Source organism: Simochromis diagramma, unplaced genomic scaffold, assembly GCF_900408965.1.
Source record: "Simochromis diagramma unplaced genomic scaffold, fSimDia1.1 OVJJ01000322.1, whole genome shotgun sequence".
In the NCBI taxonomy this organism is placed as follows: Eukaryota; Metazoa; Chordata; class Actinopteri; order Cichliformes; family Cichlidae; genus Simochromis; species Simochromis diagramma.
Window position 1 is genome coordinate 460,446 of NW_024386731.1, and position 12,044 is coordinate 472,489.

At 42.8% G+C, this 12,044-nt stretch overlaps 2 protein-coding genes across 5 annotated transcripts in view; both read left to right on the forward strand.

The window, feature by feature from the left end:
• LOC120720073 (abl interactor 2-like) overlaps positions 1-5,449 on the forward strand; it is a 37,093-nt gene extending 31,644 nt beyond the window's left edge. For 2 of the 4 annotated variants that reach the window (XM_040010664.1, XM_040009990.1), the window contains 6 exons: positions 1,012-1,136; positions 1,401-1,721; positions 1,940-2,104; positions 2,188-2,268; positions 2,424-2,606; positions 3,024-5,449. In XM_040010664.1, coding sequence (XP_039866598.1) covers positions 1,012-1,136; positions 1,401-1,721; positions 1,940-2,104; positions 2,188-2,268; positions 2,424-2,606; positions 3,024-3,199 — 1,051 coding nt within the window. In that variant the 3' untranslated portion in view covers positions 3,200-5,449. The remainder of the gene's footprint in view (positions 1-1,011; positions 1,137-1,400; positions 1,722-1,939; positions 2,105-2,187; positions 2,269-2,423; positions 2,607-3,023) is intronic. The other 2 variants (XM_040012287.1, XM_040011501.1) reach the window with 1 other exon arrangement.
• Positions 5,450-7,029: 1,580 nt separating this feature from the next.
• Positions 7,030-11,478, forward strand: cnot11 (CCR4-NOT transcription complex, subunit 11). The gene is made up of 7 exons (XM_040017674.1): positions 7,030-7,348; positions 7,866-8,030; positions 8,231-8,383; positions 8,971-9,173; positions 9,918-10,120; positions 10,543-10,639; positions 10,985-11,478. Exons 1-7 carry the CDS (start codon positions 7,030-7,032, stop codon positions 11,180-11,182), a joined length of 1,338 nt encoding a protein of 445 aa, XP_039873608.1. The 3' UTR covers positions 11,183-11,478.
• Positions 11,479-12,044: the final 566 nt, after the last annotated feature.

Consider the following 12,044-nt stretch of genomic DNA (forward strand, 5'->3'; position numbering starts at 1 on the left):
AAAAATGACTAAAAATAAATAACGTAAATATGATTCCTGTCCTTTATTCCTTTCTGGCTCATTTGTGACCGTATCACAGGCCAGACTTTGGAAATCACTCATCTAGACGATGTGTTTCCTGCATTCACTGCTGAGCCAAATGTAGGCTTGCTGCAGGCCATGTGTGCCCAGCTGCCATCGCGTAGGAGACAGCTCAACTCCTTTTTATCTGTGTAGTGTCAATTTTTTCTCTCATCAAAAGCTGATTTCATTTCAAAGTTGAAACTGTTTTGTTTCAGCATTGTTGAAGCATTTTGATAGGATGTAACTTCAATCCTGAGAATCCTGGTAATACGACTTTTGGTCATTTTAATTGTGACCCAGGAACCATTCATCAGTAATACTGAGGTTTTTGTCCTGTCTCACTCTCTTCTCTTTGCCTTCACCCCCCAACTTGTCACTTGGCTGCCCCTCCCTGGGCCTGGTTCGGCCAGAGCTTTCTTCCTGTTAAAAGGGAGTCCTTAAACCGAAACCTGAATGTTTGTAGGGCTTTCCACACAGAGAGAGCAATGTCCTATCACACAGTTTACACCAATAAATTTTTAAAGACATACTTGGTGTACATTTGCTATAGTCTCTCCTTATAGGTCGTCTTTAAGTGTAGCCAAAATTAGTGGGGGGGGGGTTATGACTTTCATGAGCCAAGTCAAAGAGCTTTATGACCTGTTTGAGAAATTGCTGTTTCGTTTCCATAGATAATCTTATCCTATTGGTCACAGAACCTGCTGTAGTACTGGTGGTGAGGTGGGACATTTGACATTCATTTCAATGCTTTTTCAGCTTGAATGCTTTTATCAGAGAAGTCATGAAATAAAGGTTTGATAGGAGATTACTTGGCCTTGCAGCTCAGTAATTCTGGTATTTTACCCATTTCTAACTGAATCCAAGGTGGAACACATCCCTATGCAGGACCCTGACTTCCCCCACTCTGTGTGTGTGTGTGTGTGTGTGTGTGTGTGTGTGTGCGTGCAGTGGTAGCAGTGGAGGTAGCCATCCCAGCAGCAGCAGTCGGAGCAGCAGTAGAGAGAACAGCGGCAGCGGCAGCGTGGGCATTCCCATCGCTGTGCCCACACCCTCCCCACCCTCCACATTCCCGGGTAACACACAGAGATATACACATCTGTGCTACACACCTGCCCACCATTCCTCCAATTCTAACTGGACTCTTTGTACTATTAAGATTTTATATTTTAAAATCCTTCTAAAGTTATAAACTATATAAACAGCTTAATTTTTGTGTGTAATTTCTGCGCTTGAAATTCAGCTCCCCCTGCTGTTTGTGCTTTGTCACTCACTCCCTCCTCTAACCTTATTTCCTAACTCCTTCCTCCTTTCCATCCTTCCTTTTCTTCTGCCTGAAGTTTCCCCGACTGCCGGACCTGCTAGCTCATCCTCTACCGCCCCTAACTCTTCCCCTTCCCCATCCCCAACTCCTTCCTCTTTCTCCTCCTCCTCCTCCACCACAACCTTAACACAACCCAACGCACCTCTGCCGCCGAGCTCACCTTCTCAACATGCCAACTCACCTTCCCAAGCAAACTCGCAAGCGAATGCGCCAAACGCCGGCACCTCCCCCCCCTCTAAATCTTCCCCAAGCACATCCGAAGTCCAATCGGAGCTGCTTCCCCCTGCCCCTCCCCCTCCACTTTCCTCCTCCTCCTCTTCTTCATCACCCACTGAAGGTGAGTTTTCAGGGACACCTCTGCTCTCCAAACATCACCAAGTCCTCCTTTTTTCTCTCTGTTTCTGTGGATTTTATCCCCACCCCGGGGAGCTAATCTTTAACTCTTTCCTTCATGTTTAACACAGAAAATTAAAATGGAATTGAATCACTGATTGATTGATACGCAGCGTATTAAGAAAATATGAGTTTATAACGTTGCCCCTCTTTGCTGGTCAGGCCCTATCGTCCCTCAGTTCTACAGTATGAACCGGCCTCAGCCTCGACAGCAAACCCCACAGGTGGGGGGGTCACTGCCTTACCGCCGCCCCCCATCGGTGACCGGTCAGCCAATTACAACCCAGAATCAGGTCAATGGCGGTCCCTACTACAACCAGAGCCCAGGTATGCAGTATAAAAGCAGCCACCAGTCACTCCACTCCCACATTGAGAAAGTTTGGTAAAAGTTTTGTCTTTTGTGCTTGCAGCCTCTCCCCCGCCCCCCTCCCTGCTCCAGTTCACCCCTCAGCTTCCTCTGATGGGGTTTGTAGCTCGAGTTCAGGAGTCCAGTGAGTATTAATCTGGATTCTTTTTCAGTAATTTATCAGAGAAATGTTTCTGCACATCATTTTTCTTTTGAACATCTGTGTGTCAAAACGGATGACATCATCAGCTTTTAAGCCCAGATTCAGTTCAGCTTGTGTAAAGTATCCCCAACCTCCAGTTTCAGACGCCCCCCCTCCCTCGCAGCCTGCCACTGAGAACCAAGTAGCGCACGAGGAGGCCCTGCCCACTCCTCAGCCAGCTGAGGATGGGCATGAAGAGGAGGACTCAGCAGTAGTGGAGTATAACGACCCGTATGCTGAAGAAGACCCACCGTGGGCCCCTAGGAACTACTTAGAGAAAGGTACACCACAGAAATACACAGAGGCAACAAAGTACTTGCAGTTTGCATTGTTTATGAGGTTGTGTTAGATCACTCCATCAGTGTTCCTTGAATTAGTTGCTCATATATGTAGCCTTAAACTGTGTCTCCGGGTAGAATAACACAACTTGGATTTAAGGTTGTCTACCCGGAAAACCTAATTCCCAAAGTTCCCCCAAAAATCTTAAGTCAGGTATTGATGTCTTTTATACTCATTAATTGCTTTGGATATTATTGGATTAGTTGTTGCATTAGTCACAGGGGTGAGCAGTTTTTTAGTTTCCATTTGTGCGTAAAAACTGAAATGCATGTAATTACATTTACTGCACTGCTTCTGGTGAAATGACTGAACCTTCTGCTGTTTAGTAATCATATATTGGTGTGTTTGTCGCCCTCCAGTGGTGGCCATCTACGACTACACGGCCGACAAGGAGGACGAGCTGTCGTTCCAAGAAGGAGCGATCATATACGTCATCAAGAAGAACGAGGACGGGTGGTTTGAAGGAGTGATGAACTCGACCACCGGTCTCTTCCCTGGAAACTACGTAGAGTCCATCATGCACTACGCTGACTGAGCCAAACGTGTCTGTAATCACAGCTGCAGTCAAGAACTAGAAGGGAAAATGTGACCCTGTTCCACGTTGCCATTTGTCTCCTTAAATTCACACTAATTGGTCACAAGAAAGTCAGAGCTTGTGAAAACAAAACGACCACTTAATCAATAACAGGCTTTACCTTAGTGCTTTAGGACTAAGAGGGGTTTCAGGTGTGAGATATTCATTTAAAAACACCTGAGACCTGTCTACCTGCAAGTAAAAAGTCAGTAAAGTTCTTTGGGTATCTTCTTTTCAACCCCGTGTTATTCAAAGAAATTATGAAATGCGGTGCTTTCCAGCCACACAACAGCTCTGTTTCTCTGAAGAATGACTACACACATTTTAGAAAAGAACGTTTAAGTGGGACCTGATGGTACAGGTGTTGCCACACATTCAGGGTGTGTCTCGGTCATACAAATGTGTGTATGCTGCAGAAGTGATAATTGTCCTAATAATCTAAGTCCTACTAATCAAAAGAAATGACTGCACCCAGAAGATCAAGACATGAGTAGGACACATTTGATTTGATTTTTTTAATCACAAGAAATTGATTTTAAGATGTTGACATAAGAAATTTGTTCTCTTGCAACACATGTTGTGTGGAACTTTTTTCCATTTCTCATACAGATGTGAAACCATTTAGTATGCAAGTGTGGTTAAATGTCCATAAATGTTATAAATCATAGACATGATCACAGAAGAGTGATTCTTATAATAGTAGAGCTGAAAATCTAGACATAAGCCAGTGATGTTGATTCAAATGGACACTGTAGTGTGGAACTGTTAAAAGCTAATCCTGCGTGACTTTTGATGGTGCCAATCTCCAAAAAAAAAAAAAAAACAATCCTAAGAGCCTTATGAGGTGAAAGAAGGAGTTCTCTGAGGGAGGAGTCTTGGAGATAAACTTGAGATGAAGGAAACGATAAAAGAAAACACTACAGGTCAGAAAGGTTTTTATGTTAAACAAAGCGAACAGCACAAAGATCTTCAGTGACACTAAACTCAGTGAAGTTGTGTGAGTGACCTTTTTGCAAGTTGCTTGGATGCCACCCTGCTCTCTTCATGGACAGTATTCAGTGAAAACTGAGCTTCTGTCCTCATAGAAAGTTCCTTTAACATCACACCACATCCTGCTGTGATGTGACGTCTGCAAGTGGAACTGTGTGTTTTCCAGTAGCTGAAGTTTTCTTGTTAGTTCTGTGTTGAATGAAGCTGCAAAGGCAGTTCTGGCTGATATAAATGTATGTGTGTAACTAAACTAACATTTTATCTAATCCACAAGAGATCTGATCAATCGCCAAGGTCAGACCAGACAGCAGAACTAAGCTCTCCTGTGTCCGACCTCATCGTGGGTTTGTTGTCGTGTAGTAAAGTGGACCTGATCTAATCGCCAGGAGGAGATTCTGGAGCTGTTATCAGTTTTGTTTTGGTTTTTTTGTTTGTTGTTGTTTAAGTTTACAGTGTGTTTGCTTGCATGCCTGATATATAATAGACATTTTTATTCGCCATATTCTGTTTTTTCTTTTTTCTTTTCCTGTAGTTTCACCAGCTTGCTTTATGATGTCTGTTTGACCGGCTGGAGGTTGTGATGTTTCTGTGCAGTTTTTGCTTGTAATAGCCCTTTAACTGAAGCCCTGTGTGCTTGGACGTAAGACCGACTCTCAGAAAAAGGTGGATATTTTTGTGCCATATGTGTGTGTGAAGAGTTGTGTGCACGTGTGTGTGAGAAACCAGTAAGAACCAAATGTTCCCTTGTTGACTGAAGTGACTTTGGACCTGAAAACAGTGTGTCCTTAATGTACAGTGTAACTTAAGAGGTGTTTTACCACAGAAACCAGAGTATGCCAAATTAAATAACAAATAAGATGAGAAACAGTTTTCCCCTATAGATGTTTGAGTTGAAGGAAAAAAAGTTGTTTTTTTTCTTGATGCTCTTAAGGTAAAGATTCTCTCTTGTGTAGCTGCAAATAATTATTTTAATACCTATATACCAAGCTGACATTTTCAGATAACAATAATTGTATTTATTCATATATCCATGTACTTTCAAGTTTAAGTGCAAAGTGTTGTCCAAATTAAAATGAATACAAATCATCAGAAATTTACACACTTCTCTGTGGGAGCACAAAAAGAACAGAAGGTGTAGTGTGAAGCAGCACACAACCCTCTTTGAAAAGGTAAAAAAAAAAAAAAACCTAGTGTAAGTTCATATGTGAACACAATGGTCGCGAGCCTTCAGACAGAATGTCTTTAATGTAGACAGCAAATCGTTTGAGCTGCTGCAAACTTTGGCTCACTCTGGTTTTTGTTTAGCCTGCAATATCCCTTTAAAGTGTGGACTAAAAAATGAGATGAACTGTGAAATGTTATGGACAGCTTCTCCAAGGCCTTTAAAAAGAGAAAGAAAAGAAAATCAAGAATCTGTTTCATTGCCCTCAGTGCAGACATTGACCTCTAAACAGGACAAGTCTGGGTTGAGATTCACAAAATATTTTAAGAGTAACCCCCCCCCCCCCAGTGCCCCCCCTGGCAAGACTCTCCTATGATAGTAATAATTTCATTAAACGTGGCCACAAGAGAAAGTAAGACACCCTACAATCAGCTGAAAAAATTCTGGACACGCCCCTGCTGAATTGCACTCATCACCTTTGAGTTTCTTATAGGACCTTTGGTTTCTCTTTAGATCATCGCTTTCATTTTATTTCTCCCATCTCATTCTTCAGGATCTACCTGAAAGAACAGGCCTCAGGAGAAGCTTTCTCCTTTCCAAAGTGAACATGACTGAAAGCACAATGTTCTTTATTAAGTGAAAATACTAAATAAATGTCTTAACAATAAGCATGTACTACTGTTGTGTATTTATCAGACTGGACGGTAGAAACTGCGTACAGAAGAGTTAAGTTTTTTTTGTTGAAAGGTGAAGATAAGAAATAATAATTAAATGCGTATGCTCACGAGAACTGAGAATATTTAAAAAAAAATATATATATATATATATATATATATATATATATATATATATATATATATATATATATATATATATATATATTCACAAACCTGCTTAAAGGTGTAAAAAAAACAACCAAAAAAAAACCGCCAATGAAAGAACACTTTTAAGAGTGTATCGACAATGGTCATTTTATTTCGACAGGACAAAACGCCGGAAATGATAACACGAGGACTGATCGGTAAAGGAAGAAGCTCTTTATCTAGTCAAACCACTATTTTATGGTCAGCTGTAGCTTTAAAAGTGACTTTTATTGGATGACACCTCACGCTTTTCGAGTCTAAAATTGCTGCTTTCCTATAGATTACTTAAACGAGTTTATTTTAAGGGGGAAGTGAAACGCCACTGTACGAAACTACATTACCCGTAATGCAGCTCGGTATGACCGACGTACTGTCGTGAATTTAAACTGCTAATACGTCGGTCACCGACTCTCAACAGTCGTGAAAACACCTGGACAAACTTGGATGTTTCTATCGGTTAATATTTTGTTAGTTTTTGTAAGACTGTTATGCAGTTTCAGCACCGGGCAGAGTGGAGTTTGTGGGGCGGATTATTCCACTGTGAAAATGCCGCTTCATGTCAGTTAGCGCCGCAATGCTAGTTAAGCTAACTTTTTGCTAACAACTCGTTTGATCATTTTCATTCTGTAGCTTTTCAGATTTGATCTTCAAATATGAATTAAACGCACCCGGTTCGTTGCGAGGATGCTGTATTCGCTATATTAGCTATTTAAACAAACAAAAAAATAGTCTTATAACGGTTCCGCCCAAGCAGAAAAGATTCAGTTGAGGAAACCATGACACTCGCTCCGAAGGAACTGTCCAACCTACTGAGCATCATCTCGGAAGAGGCTTGCACCAACTCCTTCGAAAGCCTCTCCACTCACTTTCATCATTACTTCGGGAAAGCGGAGCACTTCAGGGTCGGCTCGGTGTTGGTGATGCTTCTGCAGCAACCGGACCTGCTGCCCAGCTCCCCGCAGCGGCTCATCGCCCTCTACCTGCTGTGGGAGATGTACCGCACCGAGCCACTGGCCGCTAACCCTTTCGCCGCTGTTTTCGCGCACCTGCTGAACCCCGCACCTGCCGGAGAGGAGCAGGAGAAGGTGCTGTCCGGTAGGTCTCCGTGTGAAAACGCTTTTTCCTGACTTTGTTTATGTCACCGAGAAAGAAATCAGCCAGGCCTAGACGAGCAGGACATATAGCAGCAGTGAATAAGCTTTGATACAAAGTTGAGGTTTTCTCTGAAGCTAAACTCAATATTTGAGGGTTGTGCTTTTTTTTTTTTTTTTAAAAAAGAGTATGAGTCTTCGTGTTGTAGCAGTGATGACCGATCAAGATTTTTGGCATCTTATACTCTAGACACAAACGAGTGATGTCTCTGTGGCACATGATTGTGCTTTGAAGGACCACAGCCTTATGTAATGTTGTCCCTATCTGTTTGTCTGAAATGAGAAACAGTCTGTTTCTCATTTCAGACAAACTTGTTCAGTTCAGTTAAACATTTGCCCTCAGATCTTGCTGCCAGTGCAACACCCAGTTACACTGGCAGTCTCAGTGTGACTGTGTAACATGATGAATGAGGGCATCAGGGATAATGAAGTGTATGAAGTCTCCTGTGTTTGGTGTCCAGGCTTCCTGCCTCCCATCACCCAACCTGAGAAGTTCTTCCTGTCCCAACTGATGTTGGCACCTCCCAGGGATCTCTTCAAAAAGACACCCAGACAGGTGTCCTGCATGGATGTTGGCAACATGCCCCAGTCTGTAGACATCAGCGGGTTGCAGCTAGCGTTGGCAGGTCAGTACCCACTCACCCATAAATGTTCTACTGACTGAAAGACTAGGTGTGACTGGTCAAAACTGTCACTTGTTTATACTGGTTTGTTTTAAAAGGCAATTTTTTTTCTTCTTTAATCTCTTTGCAGAGATTACTTTGTTTACTTTGCACTTTGTTTCTTTTATGTTTTAATTCACTGTTTCTGTCTCTTTGTTGTTTAGAGCGTCAGTCAGAGTTGCCCACTCAGAGTAAGGCCAGTTTCCCAAGCATTCTCAATGATCCAGACCCAGACTCATCCAACTCAGGATTCGACAGCTCTGTGGCCAACCAGATCATCGAGTCTCTGGTCACAGGCCCACGCCCTCCCCTGGAAAGTAAGTGTTATTGATGATTTGTTTGTTCATTTTTCAAAAAGGCTTTTGTTATGCAGAAAACCAAGAACATTAAAAGCAGGTCACCTCAGTGATGTGTGTGTGTGTGTGCGCGCAACATGAAAAGAGTATGTCTTATCATCATGGGTCTCATCACTAAAAAAAAGTTTGGCTGGTTATTCACTTCTAGCTTACAAGACAGGAGCTGTGTGAATTAGGAGATCACAGATGAAAAACAAGTGAACGTTTTGCTTTGCTGGCAGTTTTGTGGGTTTTCAGCTGTCAAGTGCACATCTGACTTATGTTCATCCATAAGTCAGATGAAGCAGCATGGTCACACAAGAACCTGAGTAGTTTCACTAGTGTGTGCATCAGAGCTTCAGCTCTCTGCCGTGGTGTCCCAATATTACAGTTCATTGCTGTTCATATCCTGAGACACAATGCTTGGCTCTCTGAACATGAGATCACCTTTTAAAGCTGGCACACATGTAGCCATGGTTACTAGAGTAGACCGCCACCCATGAATAAAGCTACGTCTGAAACAGAACAGGATTATCACAAGTGTTTCAATATCGTTGTTTAATCCTCAGGTCACTTCCGCCCTGAGTTCATCCGGCCGCCGCCTCCTCTCCACGTGTGTGAGGACGAGCTGGCGTGGCTGAACCCCACCGAGCCAGATCACAGCATCCAGTGGGATCGCTCCATGTGTGTGAAGAACAGCACCGGCGTGGAGATCAAACGCATCATGTCCAAGGCCTTCAAGAGCCCGCTGTCTGCACAGCAGCAATCACAGGTGGGTCAGCCATTTAATGCTTCTCTTAAAGTCAGGCACTGCAATTCTATTTAAACTGAAACTATGGTGCTGCCACCAGCTGCCTTTGGAGTGCAACCAGATAAACCCAGAGAGGAATTTCAGGGTTAAAGTTGCTACTTCACAAAAGGAGAAAAGCACAAGACAAATATATTAAGACAAGACATTGAAACATGGTTTGAAAAGAGTCAGAATGTGAAATCAACAGGAATAAAATGGAATGATGTGGATTAATCAGAGGATAAAAATGGTAGTTTACAGCTGATTGATAGTGGGAGTTTATTTCTGTTTCTCCAGACACTGGAGGACAGTATGCATCTTTATACAAGATGGTAATTATTTATAATTAACCACATCCAAACTTAACTTCTTTTGTCTTACCATCACTCCAGACCCACAGAGATTCATTATACAGTCTGTTGTTACTGAGGATTAGCTCTGTGAACTAGCAATCTGTCCAGAGCATACCTGGCTTCTGACCCCAGGACAGCTGGGCTAGGCTCCAGCACCCCGTTGACCCTGAATTATGAAGAGAGGGTTTACAAGAGAAAGCATAAAATCTTTGTTTCCAGATGTGGAGCCAGTAATGGTTTAAACTTTTAATATTATTACATTATCAGAGGTAATATATTTATCATTTGTAGTTTTTTCCTCCTTCAGTGTATTTGAAATGCAGCGTGTAAATCTTTGCTTGTCAGTAACTCCCTGCATGCTCTGTCACTGCAGCTGCTGGCTGAGCTGGAGAAGGACCCGAAGCTGGTTTACCACATCGGTCTGTCTCCGGTGAAGCTGCCTGACCTGGTTGAGAACAACCCGCTGGTGGCCATCGAGATGCTGCTAAAGCTGATGCAGAGCAGCCAGATCACAGAATATTTCTCAGTGCTGGTCAACATGGACATGTCGCTGCACTCCATGGAGGTCGTCAACAGGTGGGGGCACGGAGCCGTGGAGCTGCTTACAGAAAAAGGCCAAATGTGTGATGTGGAAAAAAAAAAAGACAAAACAACCAAAGCCAGGACAATGATCAGCACACTGATGTCAGTGTGCTGAGGTTTGAAAAGTCAAACTAAAAATAAAGTTTTGTTTGTTTGTTTTTTAATCCGGTCTTCAAAAGATTATAGAGGTTTTGTGGGGTTTGTGTCACTGGTTGCTTTTTAATCTGCGCTATGTGTGACTCGAGTAAAGCGGCCTCTCGTCAGTAAGCCCAGTTCTAGTCTCTAAACTAAACTCGGCTCACGCTATGACTCATTCAGAAGCTGACTGACTAAACTGGGTCTGTTTTAAGAGGTGTTTAAAAGTTTCATTGTCAAAAGTGGAAATGTCACTCTTTGGGGGTTGTTTTTGTCCGCAGGTTGACCACAGCTGTGGATTTGCCTCCTGAGTTTATCCACCTCTACATCTCTAACTGCATCTCCACCTGTGAGCAAATCAAAGACAAATACATGCAGGTAGAGTACAACACGCAATGTAGTGATGCTTCTTCATATTTAATCATAATCCTTGAAAAAAAAAAAATCCATAAAAGAACAAAGAACTCCTCAAGTTTTGGAGCAGAAAGTCAGTATGTTGAACACACACACCCCTGCTAATAAGTACTAAATAACAGACTAATGAAACAGTAGAATGACTTGAGGACACAGACTATAGCTCAGACTTGTTGACAGGGCTGTACCGCACAGCTCACCCCACTCTGAATGAGAATCTTCTGAACTGGTTCAATGTGTTTTCCAGTAAATTGGAGACCATGCTTTGTGTGGTGTTATTAGGTATTAATCACACTTTCTTTCTTCCAGAATCGTCTGGTCCGTCTGGTCTGTGTCTTCCTGCAGTCGCTCATCCGGAACAAGATTATCAATGTTCAGGACCTCTTCATCGAGGTTCAGGCTTTCTGCATCGAGTTCAGCCGCATCCGCGAGGCCGCCGGCCTCTTCCGCCTCCTCAAGACTCTGGACACTGGAGAAAACCCCACTGAGGCCAAACCTGCCAAATAATACTCGTCATAGGTGCTACACGGGCGGGACTGAAGCAGCGGCTAAACGAGGACGGTTTGCTCTAATGCACACTCGTAGTGTCCCTGTACATCACAGAAGGAGAAGACTGTGCAGCTCAGAGGAAATACTGTAAATATGTTATGAAGTCGTTCAAATTTGAGTCATTTCTCTATATGCTCATCTTCTACAGTCCAGGTCTGCCTGAAGGACAGCAGCATTTCCTTTTTTCCCAGTGCTCTCCCCTTTGGAAAATGAAACCTCCTGAGTTTGTTTCATTAAAGAGATCGTTTATTTGACTCGGTGTAGTTGTATTTTTGAATTGTTACATTTCTCTTGTCACTCACATCCCCCTGTGCCGCCTGCCTGCCATGGTGAGTACTTGAATGGCTGTGACACTCGAATCTTTTTTTATACAGGCGGACACAGTATTTCCTGTAGACAGTTTAAAGACTCTAAATATATTCTACATTTTAAGAAAGAATATATCTGTTAAATATTAAGTTATAGCTAAGAGTAAACATGGTGTCAGTTTAGATCACTAACTGCCAAAGAAGGCTAAAAACAACTTTTACTGATGTATCTGAACAGCAGCCACGATAACAGCTGGCTGATCCCACCGCTGCAGTTCTCCTTTAGCATTTACCACACACTGGTCTACTGCTTATGTTCATTTTTGGGAATTGCTGTACTGCCAGTTATTAATTTCACACCACAAGTGCTGAAAGCCTCAATGAAGGTAAGAGTTAAAGTGGGTCATGTAATGAAGAATGGGTGGCCAGGTGAGCAGCAAGTCTTAATACTGGCATCTAGTGTGTCAGGGTAATGGCAGTTGGAGCTTGTAACATTTTCCACTGAGATCAGG